We start from the raw sequence: 22320 nt of genomic DNA, 5'->3' as shown, positions 1-22320 counted from the left end.
TCAGTAAACATTTGTGCACCTGTGAGGAGGCTTCAGCTAATTCTTTTCTTTCCCGTCGATGATTCAGAATCTTAAAAATATGTGTTTTTGTTGCTCTCAGATGGCAGAGTGGGAGTTAGGCATGTTAATCTGTGAAACACAAAGCCTGTCTAACCAGTGCTTCAAATATTGCATTGAAATATTCATTCGGTCTCATTATGACAGCTTTCCCGAAATTCCGTGACAGGTATTACAGAGCGTATGATGGACAAAGTCATTATTCTTTATAAATCGTGTGTTGTTATGATTCACGCTGCAACAGATGCTAAAGACGTCTGTCATAGAAAACGCTTTCTCGAATGAAAATTTTACCCGGCTCTGATTTTTTTCATTATCACGTCTTTTGGCTGCTAAGAACAGGAAATATACACTCACTGGCCACTTTATTAGGTGCAACTTACTAGTACCTGGTTGGACCACCTTTTGCCTTCAGAACTGCTTTAGTCCTTCGTGGCATAGATTCAACAAGGTGCTGGAAAATTCCTTAGAGATTTTGGTCCCTATTGACATGATAGCATCACGCAGTGATTGGCTGAATAGAAACGTGCGTTAACGAGCAGTTGGATGGATGTATCTAATAAAGTGGCCGGTGAGAGTAATTTGCACTGCAAAGAAAAGGCCACACAGTCAATTTATGTTCGTAAAACTTGAAGGAATTAACTCATTATTTATTACAAAATTACGTTTATTGAACACAAAACAATTACGCTGAGCTAAAAATAAATAAATAAATAAAAATCAAGAATTGTGTTGTTTCAGCTCATTTTAAATGAGTAAACATAAAGACAATTTTTTGATTGTATCAAATCAATACAGACATAATTAAACTTGAACAATAGCACAGCTCATTCCTTTAATTTTTTACAGTGTAATGTCACATCTACTACGATAATACAGATGCGCGCGTGTGACAAAATCCTTTATGAACCTAATCAGGCTGGGCTTTAAACACTCGTATTTGCTCATCCTATATATCTACAACTCACTTTGTCTTCTGTTAAATGCTACAGCGGTTTGCACTCATGTGGATGAATGAGAGCAGGGCAGACAGCAGTCACAAAGAGTGCTCTTATATTCACACTGAGAAGCCCGCACGCTTGATGCCTACATCAGCCTTACATAATCACTGATGACAGGGAAAAAGTGGGGGCTTTAAAAAAAGAAAGACATATAGAAAATGTGTGTTAAAAAATGAACAAATCAAATCAGTATAAACGTCTGTCAATATGCTTGATTACAGATCTTGGGAGAGTATTAGGGCTGAAAAAAAAAAAAAACTGGTATTCCTGGTAAATCTGGAATTTGACCAAGTTATAGGTCATTTAAAGAGGTCACTAACTGTTTATATACTGTTCTATGAAGTCTACTTATAATTTTATCGAGATTTTGAGCAGACTTTGGGCAGGGATGGATGGATGGATGGATGGATGGATGGATGGATGGATGGATGGATGGATGGATGGATGGATGGATGGATGGATGGATGGATGGATGGATGGATGGATAGATAGATAGATAGATAGATAGATAGATAGATAGATAGATAGATAGATAGATAGATAGATAGATAGATAGATAGATAGATAGATAGATAGATAGATAGATATGCACGCAGACGGAAAGAAAGAAAGAAAGAAAGAAAGAAAGAAAGAAAGAAAGAAAGAAAGAAAGAAAGAAAGAAAGAAAGAAAGAAAGAAAGAAAGAAAGAAAGAAAGAAAGAAAGAAAGAAAGCATCTGGATGGATGGATGGATGGATGGATGGATATATAGGCAGGCAGAAAGAACGCATATAGATAGACAGACAGACAGACAGACAGACAGACAGACAGATAGACAGATAGATAGATAGATAGATAGATAGATAGATAGATAGATAGATAGATAGATAGATAGATAGATAGATAGATAGATAGATAGATAGATAGATAGATAGATAGATAGATAGATAGATAGATTGATTGATTCACGTCCCTGATTCACAGCAGCCGTCAGATGCAGGCTGAGTGAAAGAGCTCTAGTAGGCGCAGCTACAGTCTCTGATCTTCTGTGTTGCCAGATCTAGTCATTATAAGCATTGGACTTGTTTTAATACTAAACCAAAGGACATAAGACTTGTTCTAATACAAACATTGGCATCATTATTAAAGTAATTTGGGTCTAAATAATGTTTGAGGTTAACAATTGTGAATTCTATTAGCAAAACTTTTTCGGGGGACTGCTTTTATTTATTTATTTATTTTTTTGCACTTGCTTTAAAACTTATTCTTACATTGTTATTAATGTATTTTGGGTGTAAATATTGATTGAGGTTAGCAAGTCTGAATTCTATTAGCAAAATAAAAATTTGGGGGGACTGTTTTTCATTGTGGCGAGGCAGTGGCGCAGTAGGTAGTGCTGTCGCCTCACAGCAAGAAGATTGCTGGGTCGTTGGTTCGAAGCCCATTCGTGTGGGTTTCCTCCGGGTGCTCTGGTTTCCCCCACAGTCCAAAGACATGCGGTACAGGTGAATTGGGTAGGCTAAATTGTCCGTAGCGTATGAATGTGTTTGTGTGTGTGAATGTGTGTGTGGATGTTTCCCAGAGATGGGTTGCGGCTGGAAGGGCATTCGCTGCGTAAAAACTTGCTGGATAAGTTGGCGGTTCATTCCGCTGTGGCGACCCCATATTAATAAAGCGACAAGAAAATGAATGAATGAATGTTTTTCATTGTTTATGGTAACAATCTCTGGCAAGATTGCATCACCAGCACTAAAAAAATAAAACTATAATTATTTTAGTGATGTTACCTCTACGTTTAACAGTAGCATAATTGGCATTGTATAACACATCTGTACAACATAATTTAAACACTGGCCAAGATGTTTTATTAATTTAGTAATTACCTGTTTAACTAGCTACCTACAGCGAGTAATAGTTCAAAATGACCACTACCACCATGTGTGACGCCGCCGCAGGACAAAGAGAGTATTAAAATGCTTTAGGTGTTAAAGCAGTTTGCGATATTGCCACCAGGGGGAACAAAGGGACGGCATGTGAACAATTACACAGTAGCTGTAAATACCCTGCTACTTGAAAATGAAGATGAAATAACAAAACAAAGAATTCATAATTCCTTATTAGTCATGTATACAGCACAATGTGTAATCCCTGGCCATGGGGAGCAAAAAGGAGGCTAAGGGAGAAACTAGAAAGTTTATGATAATATGTCTAAGACCAAAATTTTCAGCATTTTTTTAAATTTATGCACAAAATTATGTTGATTTTAGTTTATATGTTGTTATATGTGTGATATGATTGTGCTAAAATAAGTATAAATGACCGCTGATGGAGTATGTTCCTGTGACAATGCAAGCAGCAACACTGTATAGTGGATGAACTACATACGAGGAGGTCAGATCAGGAGAGAACACTGCTGTGCTATAACAGGAGACACAGGAGAATGGTAGGTGGACAGGGAGAGGTACAGTAAGTGGAGTGTGTCTGACAGCTGTGTGTGGAGGCGGAACCAAGAGAACAGACAGTGCCAATCCAGGTGTCCAAAACTGAATTGATATATGCTGAATATGCTACATTTCAATGCTTTTCTTGGCTGGTTAAGGTACAGTTCGGACTGAAATACCCCCTAAATCATACTTACTGCACATAGATCCATATATCAGTGAACATAGTTGCCAGCTGTAAGATTGTTTTGTTAGATCAGTGCCTACCTAAAGCGACCCTGGCAGCCGAGGCATCATAGTTGATCCAGAAGGATACCCAGGATAGGATGGTGATTAGGATGGAAGGCATGTAGGTCTGCAGGATGAAGTAGCCGATGTTTCTCTTAAGCTTGAAGCTCAGGGAGAGGCGAGGGTATGAACCTGTTTGAAAATAGTCCAGCAATGAGATTGCGTTAGCTAGATTTATAAAATACCTTTTGTGCAAATTAAATGTTTCGTGAATTTTGTTTTTCTGTAAGACCACTCCCAACTTCCACATTTAGACTTACCTAAGCATCTTATTGTGTACATAACTCTGTACTGTATGTAATATTCATATCTGTGCATTGAGACTTTGTAAGCTCACAGGATGTAAAGCTCAACACACAATAAATAAATGCAATTTATTGAGTTTACCCATTGTAAGCTTTGTGTATATGTGTGTATGAAAAAAAAAATCTGTGCACATGCTTTGTCCAACCCAGGCTCATTCTGAAAACGTACCAATATATACATTTCTGGAGAGTGTCAAATACATCGCAGGAGATACATTTTTTTGCAGTTGTTATTTTTGCGAATCCACCAGAGGTCGCTGTGTATGCTTTTTCAGATCTCACATTTCTCTCGCGAGTGCCATTTGATCCTGCTGTACTAACGTCAATCCACCAGAGGCTGCTGCCGTCTGACTGACTGATTGACTGACCCACCCTCCTCCTACTCTAAACCCAACCAATAGTGTGTTCAAAAGCACCGATTGGCCCACTCACCCACTTTCCTAAAACCAACCAACTGTTTTAAAAAGAAATCCAGAAAAAGAAAAGGTCTCGCCTGATTTTTACCACGTTTTCAGATTTTTATCACATTCTCACCCTGTTATTTACTTGTTTATTTTATTTGTTTGGGTTCTATTTTTGTCTTACCTGCTTTCTGGAAACATTCTTTGCCAGACTTGAACTCTGCCATCTTGATGTACTTGAAGTTCAGAACTTATCTTGACGTACATGGCGAGCTACTAGACAAACAACTGGAATGCCAGCCATACGGACATAAGCAGTCAGCTGGTAAGCGTGAAAAAGAACGGCATCATACTACCCTGTAGCGTTCATTCGAAAGACTTCTGGCTACATATTTCGCAAGCTATCTCCAGAAATGTATATAGGTCTACGTTTTCAGTATGAGCCAAAGTTGACATTATCCAACTTAATTAACAACTGCTTGCCACAAAACAACAATTAAACACCATTATTTTTCTGAGCCATCTTATTTTATTAATTCTTCAGTTAAATTCAAAGCTGACAGAAATAAAAATGGCTGGATGAAGCATACACTAACCTGCATATTTTTAAGTCACAAGATGATGGACAATTTCACGCTCTTAACTTTCTAGGGACAGTTAGGGGATTGTCACATACTTCTTGTTCTAACATAACAAAGCAAGTTCAATAAATAAATGAATGTGTTTGATATGGAGGAACTTGACTGGCCTGCACCAAGTCCTGACCTTAACCCAACTGAGCAGCAGTACATTTATTGAACTGAAAATGTACTACATAAGTGACGTGGTGGCGCAGTAGGTAGTGCTATCGCCTCACAACAAGAAGGTCACTGGTTTGAACGTCAGCTGGGTCTGTTGTCGTTTCTGTGTGGAGTTTGCATGTTCTCCCCGCGTTCGCGTGGGATTCCTCCAAGTATTTTGGTTTCCCCCACAGTCCAAAGATATGCGGTACAGGTGAATTGGGTAGGCTAAATTATCCGTAGTGTATGTGTGTGAATGAATGTGTATGGATGTTTCCCAGAGATGGGTTGCAAGTGAAAGGCCATCCTCTATGTAAAACATATGCTGGAGAAGTTAGCGGTTCATTCCGCTGTGGCGACCCCAGATTAATAAAGGGATTGAGCCGAAACTAAATAGCATCAGACAACAGTTTGAAATTACATTTTGTAATCCCACTGTAATGTTTCATTAAAAAATGCATCAGAAGATATATTCTTATATTTTTATATCATTTTATTTTGTTCTATAAATACACAATATTTTTTATAAAATACCCAAGAAGCCACACGTTTATTTATAGGACATAAATCGGCACAGATTATAAGTTTATTTTCTTCATGCTTCAACAATCAGAAAAGCTTTATCTGCTTGGTATTCTCCTGCAGCCATCCATCTATTATTCTCTGAATGCATTTGTTGGTATAGGGGGTTTCCTGGAATGTTAGATGATTCATGGCTAAGCTCTCGCCATTGTGGACTATCTGCGTGAGGATGTCTTCAGGCAATGAGTATGAATGAAACATACAACACATTACAGTGAGCACTCCATTAAGCTGGATTTATACTTTCGCATGGCGCCGCGTCGCGCACCTCCACTGACTGCGACTGCACCACGTGAAACAGATGAGGCTTTTATACACACCGCGTTCATCGTTGTGATATTCTTTAAAACAACAGGGGGCGTTCAAAAGAAGCTGACCGCAAAGACAGACGGATAAATTCAAGAAGTAGGAACTTTACAGAACTACGTCATATCATTATCATTCAATACTTTTAAACAAATTATTTTTATTGTTTTTATACATTTTTTGAATGATTATGAGGATTTTGAGAACCATTCAATATTTTTTTTTAATCCAACTTTTTTTTCATATCTCGGACAATTTTACCTATTAACGTTTATCAAAATATGAATAAAAGGAGAACATGAGTTGCTCTACAAATGTATTTTATTATGGCATGAATAAAAAAAAAGAACACTTACTAAATAAAATACTGATGTTTTTTTTTAGATTTAGCCAGCTCCACAGTTCACACATTACTGTCTGGCTAGTTTCTGTCCTCTACTTATGCTAAAAAGGCAATAATGGTCCAACATTCCTGTCCATTATCACCAGTAAAGCCTAGAAAAACAGGCCATCAGTATATTGTAAACCGGTTCAAATATTCCTTTTCCATTTATCAAAGAAATGATTTGTTCCTTAATTATAGTTTTGCAACTAATAAATTGTTTTAAATTCAAAAATGTACTATAAACATCAGTGTTAAACCCATGACTGGTGGAAAAACATATTTCTGTAATTGTGTACGTGGGTCTACACTTTTGCCATGACCTCTTTTGGCTTTAACAAACTCATCTCCCAGGTTTTTCCAAACCTTTTAACAAAAACGTTCTCCTTTCCCATGGCTGTTGCTATTTCTAGCCAAGAATTATTGATCATCTGGTTATCTCTATGCTCAGGGATCATAAAGATGTCTGTATTGGCGTACAGGTATAGGTGTAAAATGTTGTGCGCACCGCCAGCCGAAATCATGTCACGCGCTTCCAAAGCGAACATCCGCTAACTCCGCAATTAAGTCACATTTCGCATCACACCCAAGCGAACAAACAAACGAGTCGAGTATAAATCAGGCTTTATGCTCACAACACTATTTTTTGGAATAAACAATAAATAAATATTACTTATCTTTACTGAAATTCAAGTAAAGTGAAAATCCAAATATATTTCTCCATAGGGATTAAAATGTTCTTAAGGATGTTGTATAGTAAAAAGGGCGAGCGATATATATGTGTGTTCCCTGGACTAACGAATGATGCTTTTCTCTCTGCCAATCCCATGGACGAGTCTGGGTTTGGTTGCCTGGAGACTGCCTTGTGCCAAGTGTAAAGTTTGGTGGAGGGGGATTATGGTGTGAGGTTGAATTTTCAGGAGTGGTGCTTGTCCCTGTTGTTCCAGTGAAGGAACTAGAAATACTTTAGCATACCAAAACATTTTGGACAGTTTCATGCTCTCAATTTTGTGGGAACAGTTTGGGGATTGCCTCTTCCTGTTCTAATATAAAAAGCAAGCTCCATAAATAAATAAATGAGTGAGTTTGATAGGAGAAAACTTGACTGACCTGCACCAAGCCCTGACCTTAACCCAACTGAACACGTTTAAACTTTAGACACCTTGGATTAGTGTCTAAACCAGGCATGTCCAAACTTGGTCCTGGAGGGCAGGTGTCCTGCAAAGTTTAGTTCCAACCCCAATCAGATACACCTGGGCTAGCTAATCAAGCTCTTATTAGGAATTATAGACACATCCTTGAAGGTGTGTTGAGGCAAGTTGGAGCTAAAATCTGCAGGACAACGGCCCTCCAGGACCGAGTTTGTATGACAAAGTTCCTACACTACCCTGCTGAAAAATCCAGCTTAAACCAGCCTAGGCTGGTTGGCTGGTTTTAGCTGGTTGACCAGCCTGGTTTTAGAGGGGTTTTGGCCATTTCCAGGCTGGTTTCCAGCCATTTCCAGCCTGGTCTTAGCTGGTCAGGCTGGAAAATTACCAGCCAAATCCAGCTAAAACCAGCTTGACCAGCCTGGTTTAAGCTAGATATAGCTGGTTTTGGCTGGACTCCCAGCTTGGCTAGGCTGGTCAAGCTGGTTTTAGCTGGTCATCTCCCAGCCTGACCAGCTAAGACCAGGCTGGAAATGGCTGGAAACCAGCCTGGAAGTGGCCAAAACCCCTCTAAAACCAGCCTGGTCGACCAGCTAAAACCAGCCAACCAGCCTTTTAGCAGGGATTACACCAGAATCAGAATCAGAATAGCCATATCAACCTAAACAGCAACTTTTTGGGTTTATTTTTTTGCTTTATTAGCGATGTAACTTCTTTGATTTTTTGGGATTGAGATACTAATTAAAGTCTAATCTGATTCAATCATCTATGCTAAGCTAAGCTAAAAGTGTACCTAGACCCAGGGATTAGCTGAACGGATTCAAAAAGGGTTTGAGTCTATTTTCAAAAAGAAGTGAAAGTTTTCCTTGGTACTGCTGTTGAAGATGAACACCGTCTTCACATTTTCCGACTAGCTGAACCAAACATTATTTCCGAAGGCTGCGTCTACAGCTAACCTCCTGACTTGCATGACAAATTCATGAATATGAAAATGTAGTCGATGAATAAATCAAGTGGTCGCACAACATTCCGTTAAATAACTTATAAGAACACCCTGTTTCTTGTTTTCAGTGTGTGTGTTTTTCATTTTTCAGGCCAGGGTTGTTTCGTATAACTGCTGGGGGCTTGGGATACCACTAGCCATGCCAAAACGAGACGCTCATAAACCTGGTGTTTACTTCTCTACAAGGCATTTTCAATGAAGGATCTGCTTATTGACTGAAACTGCTTACAGAAGCAGAACTAGCTGTATGTGTAGTACATGTAGTGTGTAAATGGGTGGGGGATATGATCTCGAAGTGCCCTAATACGTAAGTGGGGCAAAATACGTTTTGTGCATTTGCAACTTTAATATTTTAACAAGCCGCAAGCCTGGTCTTTTCAAGAAGGTGAATACCACAGGGTACAATTCTCAGCTGATTCCTAAAATGTAGTTTGGTTACCTGTAGAAAACACAACATTTTTGGAGATGAGTTTGTAGTCCACTATGGAGAACTGAGGAAGCTCAATCCTTTCAACGCCCGTTACCGCATGGTTGCCGCCTCGCCAGTAAAACTCAATGTCATCTGTGGTGTAGCCATCTGAAAGAAGAAAACAGACACATATTAAAACATATATGAGAGTCTCTGGCATTTAATTAAAGCCAAAAAAAATATTCATCCATCCATTTCAATCAAATAAATTCATAGCATATACAAACCTTTAAAAATATTACAATACTCCATTGCCGAATGAAATGAACAACCCACTCCTTTTTTATCCTTCATTTTAAATATAATAACTAACCATACACAGTATGTAATATACTACCAGCACTATTAATACTTTTTGGGCTCTATTTTGAAGGTCCATGCGCAGAGTGCAAAATGCAGGGCGCAAACGCTTTCAGGGCGTGTCAGAACGCATTTTTGCTAATTAAGGACGAGAAAATCCGCTTTGCGTCGTAGCGCATTGTCTAAAAGGGTTGAGTTTATTTAATTAATGAGTTATAGGTGTGTTTTGAGAATAAACCAATTAGAGTCTCATCTCCCATTCCCTTTAAGAATCACCTGCGTCGCGCCAAGCGCATTTGCTATTTACAGGACGTAAAGTAAATCTAAGTGGAAAAACTGAGCATTTCACTAGCTAAAAGTTAAAATTTTTTTTTTTTTACAGAAAACTGTTAAACAGAGCATCTACTGCGTGAGAATGAGAGATAATGGAACTACTTTCACTTTCGCTCTTGGATAGGGAAACCTTTAGGCACAGACATCAATTAGTCTATAAATAATTAATTGCAATTGTTGAGCGCAAATATTCCTTTCAAAACTGTTTCTAAATTCAGTTATAATTTCCAGCAAACGAATAAATGAACAATAATAACAAAATGTGTTCAAAAACCTGAGTTATATCCTAAAACACATGCTGTGCCCCATATTGTCTAAAACCTGACAGGTGGGCCAATCTAAGCTTGTTTTTAATAAAACAAATATAAAAATGGATATAATAAATAATACTGCTAATAATAATAACATTCTACAAAAGCAAATTGTTATGAATGAACTGAAAAAGTCTCCTGCAATGAAGAAGACATAAAAGCAGTGATCTTTCATATTTATGTAGGCTAGAAAATAATATGTTTTGTAATATTTTAATCCTTTATATTTATATCCTATATCTATTCTTATTATATCCTAAATATATCCTTAATATTCAATTTTTTTCATATGTAAAGATATTTGCCTATTGCTCTCTTATGGTATTAAGCAGTGTGTAAGCGAGGCGCAACTCTGCACCGGAGTTTAGACCGGGTTAGTTTTGGTTTAATGAAAAATCTATTTAAGTTTCTCAAAATAGCAACGAGCCAGCGGTCCGCCTCAGAACGCCTTCCTTTTTAGACCAGAACGCCTATGGGCGCACAAATGAGCGCTAATGCATTTGCTATTAAAACAGTGTAGCGCAATGCCTCAAAACCACTCTTGCGCCAAGCTGAAACTACCAAAAGACTATTGCGCTGCGCCTTGCGCCCCACTGCGCCGGGTGTATGATAGGGCCCAGCATGTCTAATCTTGCAATTCACAGCCCATTCCATTTCAAGAATTGGGTTGAAAATTACATGAATTTAGACTCGGACTCAAAATGTATTATCCCGTTTAGGGAAAGTAAAATTGCAGCAAGGTGCCGTAACACAAGCGAAGTTCCATGTACACATTAATAAAATATTACCCCACAACATACAATACATCACATCGTAGATGCATCTCCCTCCCCCCTGAACTACTTTAATGACCTAATGGCCACCATTATAAAAGATATTCTAACTCTGTTTGTCTTGCAAATAGGAACTCTAAAATGACATCCTGATGGTAACACCTGAAACACAGAGTACAACGGGTGATCCGGGGTGCGTAGGATACCCTGAGCTCTCTTTAAAACGCCAGTATGGTAAATTACCATTGGACCAGTTTGGTTAAAACCAATGATCTTCACCAGGCTACTCAACCTGTTCTTGTTTAACACAGTCAGATTACCGTACCAGGCTACAATGCAGAAAGATAAAACAAATTCAATAAATTGGTTATAAAACAATGTCATCATAAAGGTACAAACCTGAAATCATCTAAGTTTCCTCAGAAAAAAATCAGTCTTTGTTGGAATTTTTAATAGACAGCCTGAGTGTTAGGCTGAAATGTCAACATATTGGTAATAACGACCTGTAGTTATTTATATGTGTCCACGATTTCAATGTCCAAGCCTTTAATATTTATTATGCTGGGGGTAGCTTTTCTGTAATCTATCACCATGTCTTTTGTTTTATTTACATTCAACTGGAGAAAAAATCTATCACAACAGGAAGTAAATTCTTCCACAACAGGACCATGCCCCAAATCCTGATCATGGAGGAGACTCACAATCACCGAATCATCAGCTCACTTTATGATATGACAGTTCCCGAACATACTCCGACAATCATTAGTATATATGTTAAACAGAAGAGGTGAGAGGCAACAACCTTGAGGGGACCCAGTGGAACAATACTGAAAAGTAGAAAGAGCACCACTGACTGACACACTGCAGACAACCTACTAAAAGATCCAAGATCCATCCACAAACATCAAAATCCAAGTTAAAAAGAGAAATTAATTTCTCAACCAATAAATGTGGCTTCATAGTTTTAAAAGCAGAAGAGAAACCAATAAACAACAATCTGGCCAGGATCTTAGGCTTTTCCAGGTCAGAAAAAAACATTAACACAACAACAACAGTCATCCATTTCAATCAAATACAATTAAAAGCATACACAAACCTTAAAAACAACCCATTCCAAAATTAAATTAACAACCCACCTCCCTTTCTATTCATCAATATGCATATAAATTACAGCAAAATTGAACATATCTGACATATAAGTGCATAAGTAATACTACTACTAATACATGTTACTGTCCCTGTATGTCAAATCTTGCAATTCCCAACCTATTTCACAAATGAACACACTTTATGAGTGGCTGTTGTGTCATATTTGTTGATCGAAACTCTTAAGATTAAAATAACATTAAAGTCCGAACAAAAGATCAACAACAATAAGAGCATAAGTCATTCATTTTAAACAAATACAATTAAAAGGATACAAAAACCTTCAATATATACAATAATACAGTGGTTCTCAAACTTTTTTCATCAAGTAACATCTCAGAAAAAAAATGGTCTCTCCAAGTACCACCAAAGTGAGCAGTGTTGAAATACAGTCGCATAGTAGGCCCAGTAAAGCAGCTACAACTCTGCACAGTTAAAAAATGTGGCAGATTACCTCAGAGATAGAGGCAATATGTCATATATGACATATTATATACATTACTTTTGATAAATTTTGAAATATATGCAGCATGTACATGACATATTTCATTCCTCCATGTACCACTAGAAGGAAGTACGCGTATTACATGTACCACAGTTTGAGAACCACAGCAATAATACAGAATAATATGAGTGAAAAACCGCACTCCATTTTAAATAGATCCATTTAAATGCCAATTGTTGACCTGTTTACCATATCTGACATGTACAGTAACTACATAAGTACTACTACTACTACTACTACTACTACGTTACTGTCCCAACTCTGGATAGTATATCTAATCATGCAATTTCCACCCCATTTAACAACTAAACACACTTTATGAGTGCCTGTTGTGTCATATTTTTTGGTCGAAAGTCTTGCAATGAAAATAACATTAAAGTCGGTGAAAAAAAAAATCAATGTGAAAAACCTTAACAACAGTCACACATTTCAATCAAACAAATAAAAAGCATACACTAACTTCTCGAATATCAAAATAATCCATTAAAAAATTAATCTACTTTTATTTTCATTCATTCATTTTCTTGTCGGCTTATTCCCTTTATTAATCCGGGATCGCCACAGCGGAATGAACCGCCAACTTATCCAGCAAGTTTTTTACGGAGCAGATGCGCTTCCAGCCGCAACCCATCTCTGCGAAACATCCACACACACACACTTATACATACGGACAATTTAGCCTACCCAATTCACCTGTACCGCATGTCTTTGGACTGCTGGGGAAACCCACGCGAATGCAGGGAGAACATGCAAACTCCACACAGAAACGCCAACTGAGCCGAGGCTTGAACCAGTGACCCAGCGACCTTCTTGCTGTGAGGCGACAGCACTACCTACTGCGCCACTGCCTCGCCCTACTTTTATTTTCATCAATTTAAATATTAATTATAGCAAATTTTACCATATCTGACACATAAGTGTGTAAGTAATACTACTACTACTACTATGTTACTGTCCCAACTTAGGACCGTATGTCTAATTGAGCAATTACCACCCCATCTCACAAACGAACACACTTTATGAGTGTCATATCTACTGGTCGAAAGTCTTGGGATTAAAATCACATTAAATTAAGTCGAAGAAACAACATCAACAACAATAACAACAACAACAATAGTCATCCATTTCAATCAGATAAAATTAAAAGCATGCAAAAACCTTCAAAGTAATCCATTCTAAAATGAGATTAACAACCTAACCCACTTTAAATGGAGCAAATCAAATATTAATTATTGACCAATTGATCATATCTTAAGCATATTAAGCAAATCCATAAGTTATAATAGTACTATTACTACGAGTACTACTACTACTACTAATAATAAGAATAATATGAATAAATCAACTCAGGCTCCTTCCGAAAACATACCACTGTATACATCTCTGGAGAGCACCAAATACGCCCTAGGAGGTACTTTTCCACCAGAGGGCGCTGTGTACACTTTTTGACATCTCAAATTTCTCTCATGAGTGGCATTTGCGGCTGCTGTTCTGGCGTAAAAACCACCAGAGGCCACTGTCGACTGACTGACCGACTGATTGAACAACTGACTGACTGCCTATTCAACTGACCCACCCTCCTCCTTCCTTAAACCCAACCAATAGTGTTTTCAAAAGCACCAATTAACCCGCCCACTTACCTAAACGTTCTGGAACAGTTCTTTGCAGAACTGGCACTCTGTCATCATGGTCAACTCCTATCTGCGTCTCAAGTTTGCCAACGTACATGGCGAGCTACTGGACAAGCTGGTAACAGCGGGAAAGCAGTCCATAAGGAGATAAAGGGTCAGCTGGTGAACGCAAAAATAACCAATACTGCCACGTAGAGTTCGTTTTAAAGACATAATGCAGCCTGTGGCTACATAATTCACAATCTCCAGAAATGTAAGGCTACGTTTTCAGAATGAGCCTATGTTGAAATAAATATTACTGTCCTAACTTATAAAACTATCTCTAACCATGCATTCCCTGCCCATTACACAAATGGACACACCCTTTATGTGTGTCTGTTGTGTCACATTTGTTGGTCTAAAGTCGTGGGATGAAAATGGCATTAAATAAAGTCAGAAAAAACAACAACAATATTGTTTCCTCCATTTCAATCCAATAAATTAAAAACATAGACAAACCTTCAACATATTACATTAATCCATTCCAATATGAAATGTACAACCCTCCCTATTTTAAATGCATCAATTCAAATGTCAATTATTGACCATGTCTGACTTATAAGTGCATAAATAATATAACTACTATTACAATACCAATACCACATCTTAATATCCCAACTTATGACAGTCTAATCTTGCATTCCCAGCCCATTACACAAATGAACACACACTTGCGCATCTAAAGTTGATTAGTTAGTGACCCAAAAACAAGATGCTCATGAAGCTCAGCAGCTGTTGTGATGTTTGGGCAGATGCCGCATAATATATTAATACATTCTGGGTAAAAAATAAGTAACGTTTTTGTAATTTTCAGAAAGTGAACTCTCTTATTTGTTTTAATACTCATTTTTATTGATGTGTTTTTTTCAGGTTAAAAACGTTACGCTACAGCAAACAGTGTCTTTATTCATTATAAGCTTTGCATATCCATAATTTAACATGCTAAATCATTTAAAGGGCGCCAAGATGTGAAGAATTTTAAATGATGAAAAGTGTAATCAAGTTCAAGCCGTGAACGTTTGCTACATTAGCGAGGAGCTCTGAAATCAAACCTGCACTGTGGGTCGTGATATGAAGTATTCTCCTATGTAATAACAACAGAGGAACGTGTCTTTGCCGCATGCTGTTGTCTGAATCATTATTTTATTTGTATTTTTTGTGGATCTGAGGTCAAGCCGAACCTGTGTTATTAGAGAGCAGAGGATAAGCATATGCAAGCCTTGGGTCAAACTCATTGTCAAGTCAAATCATACGGCACTCCGTTTCTGACCTCAGACGGAGAAAAAAAAAAGCCGTCATAAATATTCAAGGAAAAAACATGAGATATTTTGTTTGCTTGGGTGCTCGCTGTGCTGAAAAGCGACAGAAACACGAACAGCCCGACCCATGTAGTCCAACCATAAATGATTGAAAAACATCTTATTGTATTGGAGCAAACAACGCTCCACTTCAGACTATGAAAAAAAAATAAAAAAAATCTCTTGGCCTTGCATAATCCACCCGTGGATGATCCTCTGTGCGACTGTAAGTTTTCAGACTGACGGCCAAAACACAAGAGAGTAGAGTAATATATGAGAGGAAAAACATCATAAGAAAGGGAGTAATCTGAGGCACAGTGTTTCCACTTATCCAAGCCACAAAAGGTTCTGAAGGACCAGGTTGTATCATCAAAAAGGTCAAATAGAATAGAATTAACCCAATGTACAAGCAGAGTTATATACATACACACACATACAGCTGTAACTATTTTAGATCTGTTAGGATTACCTAAATCATTTACATTTGCTAAGTAAGGTTTATTCATAAACTAATTTCAAGAGGATCACGTGCTTATGATTTATCACGGCCGGTTTCGTATTTGCTAATCACTATCTTCCAATAATATGAGCCCTAATCTACTATAAATAACCACAGTTTTTAGTCCATCTTATCTTCGTTTGGAAGAACCCCCACCCCCCTTCCTCCCCTATTCTCCTCCTTTGATCGGGCGGCACGGCGGCCCTTGGTTAGCACTGTGAGCCCCACAGCAAGAACACTGCCGGCCTTGGTCCCACCAGGTCGGTGGGCGTTTCTGTGAGGAGTTTGTATGTTCTCCCCGTGTCCATGTGGGTTTTCCCCGGGTTCTCCGGTTTCCTCCCACCATCCAAAGACATTCAACATGCATTAAAATCAAGCATTTGTCTAACCCCTTTCATTCCATTAGCTAACACAGCCGGGGAGTTCTGAGATCCACCGAGCTCAGGCTCCCTTTTCGCTCTGCCAACGGGAGGAAGCCCCGGGTTCGAGGATCCCTTGAGCTTGGGGCTATCTCCCGGGACAGCATGCCAAACAAGCTTTTTATGAATCATTAGTTAAGTGTGAACTCTTAAAATGCCAGAATAATGAGAGATTTTTTATTTTTTTGGAGATTTTTTTATTAATTTCTAGACAGTCAAAAAGTTTACACACATTTGCTTGGTATTTTTTTTTAGCTTTGCTTTTAAACTGTATAACTTTGGTCAAATGTTTTGGGTATCCTTCCACAAGCTTCTCACAATAGTTTAAAGGAATTTTGGCCTGACAGAATTGGTGTAACTGAGTCAGATGTGTTGGCTGTCTTGCTGGCACAAGCTTTTTGAACTCTGCCCACATATTTCCTATAGCATTGAGATCAGGGCTTTGTGATGGCCACTCCAAAACATTTACTCTGTTGTTCTTAAAGCACATTTTAACCAAATTTGGCAGTATGCTTAGGGTCATGGTCTGTTTGGTAGACCCATTTGTTGTCCAAGTTCTAATTTCCTGGCTGATGTCTTGCTTCAGAATTTCTCCATTATGTTCTTTCTTCATGATGCCATCTATGCTGTGAAGTGGACCAGTCCCTCCTGCAGCAAAACAGCCCCACAACATGATGCTGCCGCCCCCATACTTGACAGTTGGGATGGTGTTCCTAGGCTTGTAAGTTTTCCCCTTTGTCCTCCAAATGTAACGCTGATCATTATGGCCAAACAGTTCAATCTTAGCTCCATCAGACCACAGGACATGTCTCCAAAAATGAGTCTTATCCCAGTGTAATTTAGCAAATTGTAATCTGGCTTTGTTGTTGATTCTGGCTTGTTGATTTTCCCATGTCGTCACACAAGGAAGCAGTGTGTTACTATAGATACTATTCTACAGTTGTGCCTCCAGTTAACTCAAACGTTGTCAATTAGCCAGTCAGAAACTTCCAAAACCTGGACACCATCATCTGGACTTTTTCAGAGGCAGAATAATCTTATTGTATGTAAACTTGACTTTCAAGAAAAGTTATAACAATTTCTCAAAAAGTATATAATTTTAGTCACATTAACATTTGACTTTTTAAAATGCTTATGTGCCTTTTCATACAGTGTATGCAAACATCTGGGATAGTTATAGTTTGGACATTAGGGAAAATTTCAGTATGGAGTGATTTCTAAATTTACTTTGACTTGTATTTCATTGCAGACAGCACAACAAACATCATTCAATGTGTTCGTCATGATTTTTTTTGTTTTTCTTTTTAAATAAACACACATTTAAATTTTGGTTCTCACAACACATTTGGAACAGTACAAGTTGGAACAGTAGAGCATTACCACTTTGTAATGTTACCATTCCTTTTTGCAACACTTGAAAGACATTTAGGGACTGAAGACACCAAATGATGAAGAGTTTCAGATGTAATTTTGTCCCATTCTTCCTGCAAACTCGCAAGAGGCATCTGAGACGCGAAAAAGCGCACAACAGCGGCTTCTCGCGGATTCGCATAAACAAAAACTGCAGCCGTACGTACCCTCCGGGACGTATTCCGCAGTCTCCAGAAACGTTTGCGGGACTACGTTTCCACAATGAGCCCGGGTTGATGTTATGTGCTGTTGAAGGTGAAATATCCAAATGTCTTCCTCTCATTCTTTGTTTTAAGAAATTCAATACTTTTATCATATATTTATTGGACAACTAGTGATCCTCGGCCCATCTTTGCTCCTAACAGACTAGACCTTTCTTGGATGCTGCTTTTTTACCAAATCATAATTACAATCCTCTGTTGACATCACCATTTTCAAATCACATCATTATTTAACCAGTTTACCTGATTACTAGCCCTAAATTTCTCCTGTCTTAACCTTTAAAAAATGTGTTGCAAAAACCAAAATTGTTGTAATTAGTATTATAAATAAATGTATTTATTTAGGGGAAAAAAACAAGAACAAAGAAAAAAAACTATTAAAATCATGATGAACGCATTAAATAATGTTTGTTGTACTGTCTGCAATTAAATACAAGTCAAAATAAATTTAGAAATCACTAATTTATTTTTTCATTTGCGTTTTCCATACTGTCCCATGCCATATATATGGTATGGAACAGTATCATAAACACATACCTGGTTCAAGTCTCAACTGACTCTTTTGCAACCCAAGACCTGTATTGTAAATAAATCATATAAACATTTGCATATTTTCAATAATATTACTAAAATTAGTATAAAAACTGAATTAACACACGTTTGCATAAGTAAGACTCAACGATAGGTTAAAAAATCTGTTTAACATGCATTGCGTCACTCTTTCCTGCTAAAGTATCATTACATCACACAAACATGACATCATATTGTTTCGCAGGGAACATTGGCCTTTGTTTGGTTAGCTGGGCCATTCAAAGCCACTTAACTCCATTTTTTCTATGTCATTGAGTCTGACTTGGCAAATTAGCTTTTGCCGACGTTCCTGTCAAGGCTCTTACATCACTGCGTTTGAATCGCTCTGCTAGCTGTGAACCCACGTGCACAGGAACTCCAGGATGAGGAGGAGGAAGAGGAATCGTGTTAGACTAATTCTACAGGGATCGGTTACAAAACCCAGCGAATTGCTTTGTTGCATTAGACAGCTTCTTAGCTGAAATAGAACCTCTTAAGTGGCTGACTTGGAAGGCTGTGAGATTGTGCAGCATTTAAAGCACATTTGAGATTCGACCCAGAACTGATTGCAATATAGTCTGCTGTTAGCATTTTGTAGCATTAAGTGAAGACAAGTTAACTTTATATGCAAAATAAATCTGTTCAACTTCACAGGTTAAAGTAAGTACAAAAGCGGTTGTACAGCAACTCTAAAAAGGTTTTAGTGTTACTACTTAACGCAAGTTGGTTGAGTGTTGCCCATATGGTAAAATATATATACATTTTCCTGGCCAAACTATATTTTAAATATATGATACGTACATGTTGTATCGGTGTTGTTCAACAAAACATATATTTTTTAAATGTTTCTAAAGATATTTTATGGTAAAGGTAATATAAGTATTTATATAAATTTAAGAGTGTTAACTGGTTGGTGTGCAAATGTTACACATGGATATATATCCATTCATTCATATAATAATTTTCATTTTAGCTTAGCCCCTTTATTAATCTGGGAACACCACAGCGGAATGAACCGCCAACTTATCCAGCATATATTTTACGCAGCGGATGCCCTTCCAGCGGCAACCCATCACTGGGAAACCCATACACACTCATTTGCACACATACAAACATTATGGACAATTTGGCTCATCCAATTCACCTGTACCGCATGGCTTTGGACTTATGAAACCAGAGCACCCGGAGGAAACCTACGCGAAGACAAGGAGAACATGCAAACTCCACACAGAAATACCAACTGACCCGGCCTAGGCTTGAACCAGCAACCTTCTTGCTGTGAGGCGACAGCACTACCTACTGCGCCACCGCATCGCCCTGAATGTATTTTCTTGGACCAAAATACAGTATATGGAGGGCATATATATATATATATATATATATATATATATATATATATATATATATATATATATATATATATATATATGAATGAATATATATCTATAAATACTTATATTACCTTTACCATATATATGCAAATATATGAGTAATATCACACGAGTAGCAGTGTGCTATGGCTGTATATCAGCACTGGTGTGTGACCCCCTTATGGTGATGACAAAACAGCAAATTTTGCTCACATTTTAAGATTACAAGGCTGAACGTGACATGAAATGCCATCCGTCTACAGAGATTTCTCACCAAACTGCTGTTGTGTTTGCGATAAGGAGGGACAAGGCTGAATCCAGCTTCTTTGTCACAGCTTCTTATTGACTCTATCCGGTCCACCTTAAAAACCACGAAGCTTCCGTTTTTCAGCTTTTTATTCACGCTCAAGAGAACACGCTGAGCAAGGGCTTAATATGTGGTTCTGGAACCATCTTGAGGATAGACAGTCAAACGTCTTTGGCTGCCCACCAGCTCTCAGAAATTGTAAATATTTTAAAATAGGCACTATTCTTACAAATAAACTGCATAATTGCAATCTAAACAACTACATTCTCGACTAAAAAAGCCTCAAAAGTACATTTTGTTGTCTAACAACAGTAATATTTGTCAAACTGTAGCATCTCTGCTTGTTGCTTGCTGCATGTGGGCAGAGTAATACACAGAGATGAAGGGTGAAGAGGCCTTTGTGTGATGTTACTGGCAAAATATAGCACGGCTATCAGCCAATCAGATTTAAGATCCAGACAGAACTGTTGTATATATATATATATATATATATATATATATATATATATATATATATATATATATATATATATATATATATATAGCAGTACTGGTGGGAGGTGTTTGTTGACTTGAGGCTGCAGGCCTTTTATATACTCATGTATATAAAAAAGAAAATCAAACACAGAGATTCTCAAAAATCACTTTGTATGGGGAACTGTTTTCCTTATCCTCTTTTCCGCCATTTATTCACATCTGCAGCAGACCGTCATGCTGTGTTCATAACAGAAGCGGCATGTGCGGATAAATCGAACAAAGTGAACCTTTTGAGTTTACTCAAAAGTACATTATGTTGTCCAACAGATGCAGTATTTCTTAAACTGTAGTGTGTTTATTATTCTGCTATCACTCTATGTGGGTGAAGTAATACTGAAGGGTGAGGAGGATGTACAAGTGCTGTTACTACAGAATATCGCTCCGCTATTAGCCAATCAGATTCGAGAACCAGACAAAACTGGTAAATAAAGGGAAAATAAATATATAAAATGTATTGGGTAAATTGGGGTTTTATTTATTTGTTTTTATTTTATTTTTTTACCGTATGCTTAGTTAAATTCTGTATACAATATAAAACACTTCTTTGTCAGTTTTAAGCAGCTCTGCAGAAAGCAATAGTGTAGATATCTAGGTCACTTTAGTTGAATTATTATTAAATTCAGTTCTATCGAAGTGCTTCAAAACTTGGCAATTATGAAAGACGATTGATTCAGAAAGAAGATTAGTCAGCTTAAGTTGTGTTCTTACGATTTCAGTATTAAATTAAAGCTAACTGCACAACTTATATACTAGGTTAGCACAACATTTATAGACTGCCACCTAAATATGAATATTTAAGTAAGCTGAATGTAGTCGTTCATTAAATTTTTGCTTTCAAAGCAAGCAAGACCACTGCACCGAGTCTGTACCAGAGCCACTTACTCTGTGTGTGCAATGGTGCATTCAGGAGCAGTTCTCTGGGTTAATGTGCTGTCCTTCAGCCTCTCACTGAGTTGAACACAAGTCCAAGAGCTGTTCTTATGTTCATGTCTTTATCAAGATGTACCATCCATGCGTTTCTAAATGCGATGGTTTGCTACCTCTAGATGACAGTCATGAGCACTGCATTACATGCCTGGAAGCATTGGATCACTATTCCCTACATTAGTCTATTAATATAGTCCAATGTATCTTACTGATACAGGTGTTTGAATGCCTCAGATGAATTAGATTAAAATTTCTTGGTCAGACACTATGACAGTTGATTAACACTTAGCGAGTCGTCTAGTAGTAATGAAACCAAGTATCTTGATTTATGTCATGCATACAAACATTCCTTTAATCAAATAATAATTTATTTAGAAACCTACACTGACAGGATTCTGGTCTGAATGCCATGATGTCGTCAGACACAGACATTCATTCAGATTGTAATCTCGCACGATGTATTAGGGGTATTTTTTTAGCTGTTAAGTGTACATTGGTTGTACACTTGCTATTGTGGTGCATTGTGGGATTGATTGAGTGCACTTCAGAATGTCCACTATGGTTTTTGGCACCACTAGAAATG

At 37.7% G+C, this 22320-nt stretch overlaps 2 protein-coding genes and 1 long non-coding RNA gene across 6 annotated transcripts in view; 1 reads left to right on the top strand and 2 right to left on the bottom strand.

The window, feature by feature from the left end:
• sh3pxd2b (SH3 and PX domains 2B) overlaps positions 1-22320 on the bottom strand; it is an 897647-nt gene that overhangs the window by 452920 nt on the left and 422407 nt on the right. The window lies entirely within an intron of this gene.
• Positions 1-22320, bottom strand: part of gabrb2b (gamma-aminobutyric acid type A receptor subunit beta2b) — a 151824-nt gene that overhangs the window by 15562 nt on the left and 113942 nt on the right. For all 3 annotated transcript variants that reach the window (XM_073935506.1, XM_073935507.1, XM_073935508.1), the window contains exons 6-7: positions 9112-9249; positions 3746-3898 (exon numbers count right to left, since the gene is read on the bottom strand). In XM_073935506.1, coding sequence (XP_073791607.1) covers positions 3746-3898; positions 9112-9249 — 291 coding nt within the window. The remainder of the gene's footprint in view (positions 1-3745; positions 3899-9111; positions 9250-22320) is intronic.
• Positions 1-22320, top strand: part of LOC141379919 (uncharacterized) — a 62279-nt gene that overhangs the window by 11019 nt on the left and 28940 nt on the right. The gene's annotated exons all lie outside the window — the stretch shown is intronic.

Source organism: Danio rerio, chromosome 21 (genome assembly GCF_049306965.1).
Source record: "Danio rerio strain Tuebingen ecotype United States chromosome 21, GRCz12tu, whole genome shotgun sequence".
NCBI lineage: Eukaryota > Metazoa > Chordata > Actinopteri > Cypriniformes > Danionidae > Danio > Danio rerio.
This window is presented reverse-complemented; position numbering and strand designations above follow the sequence as displayed.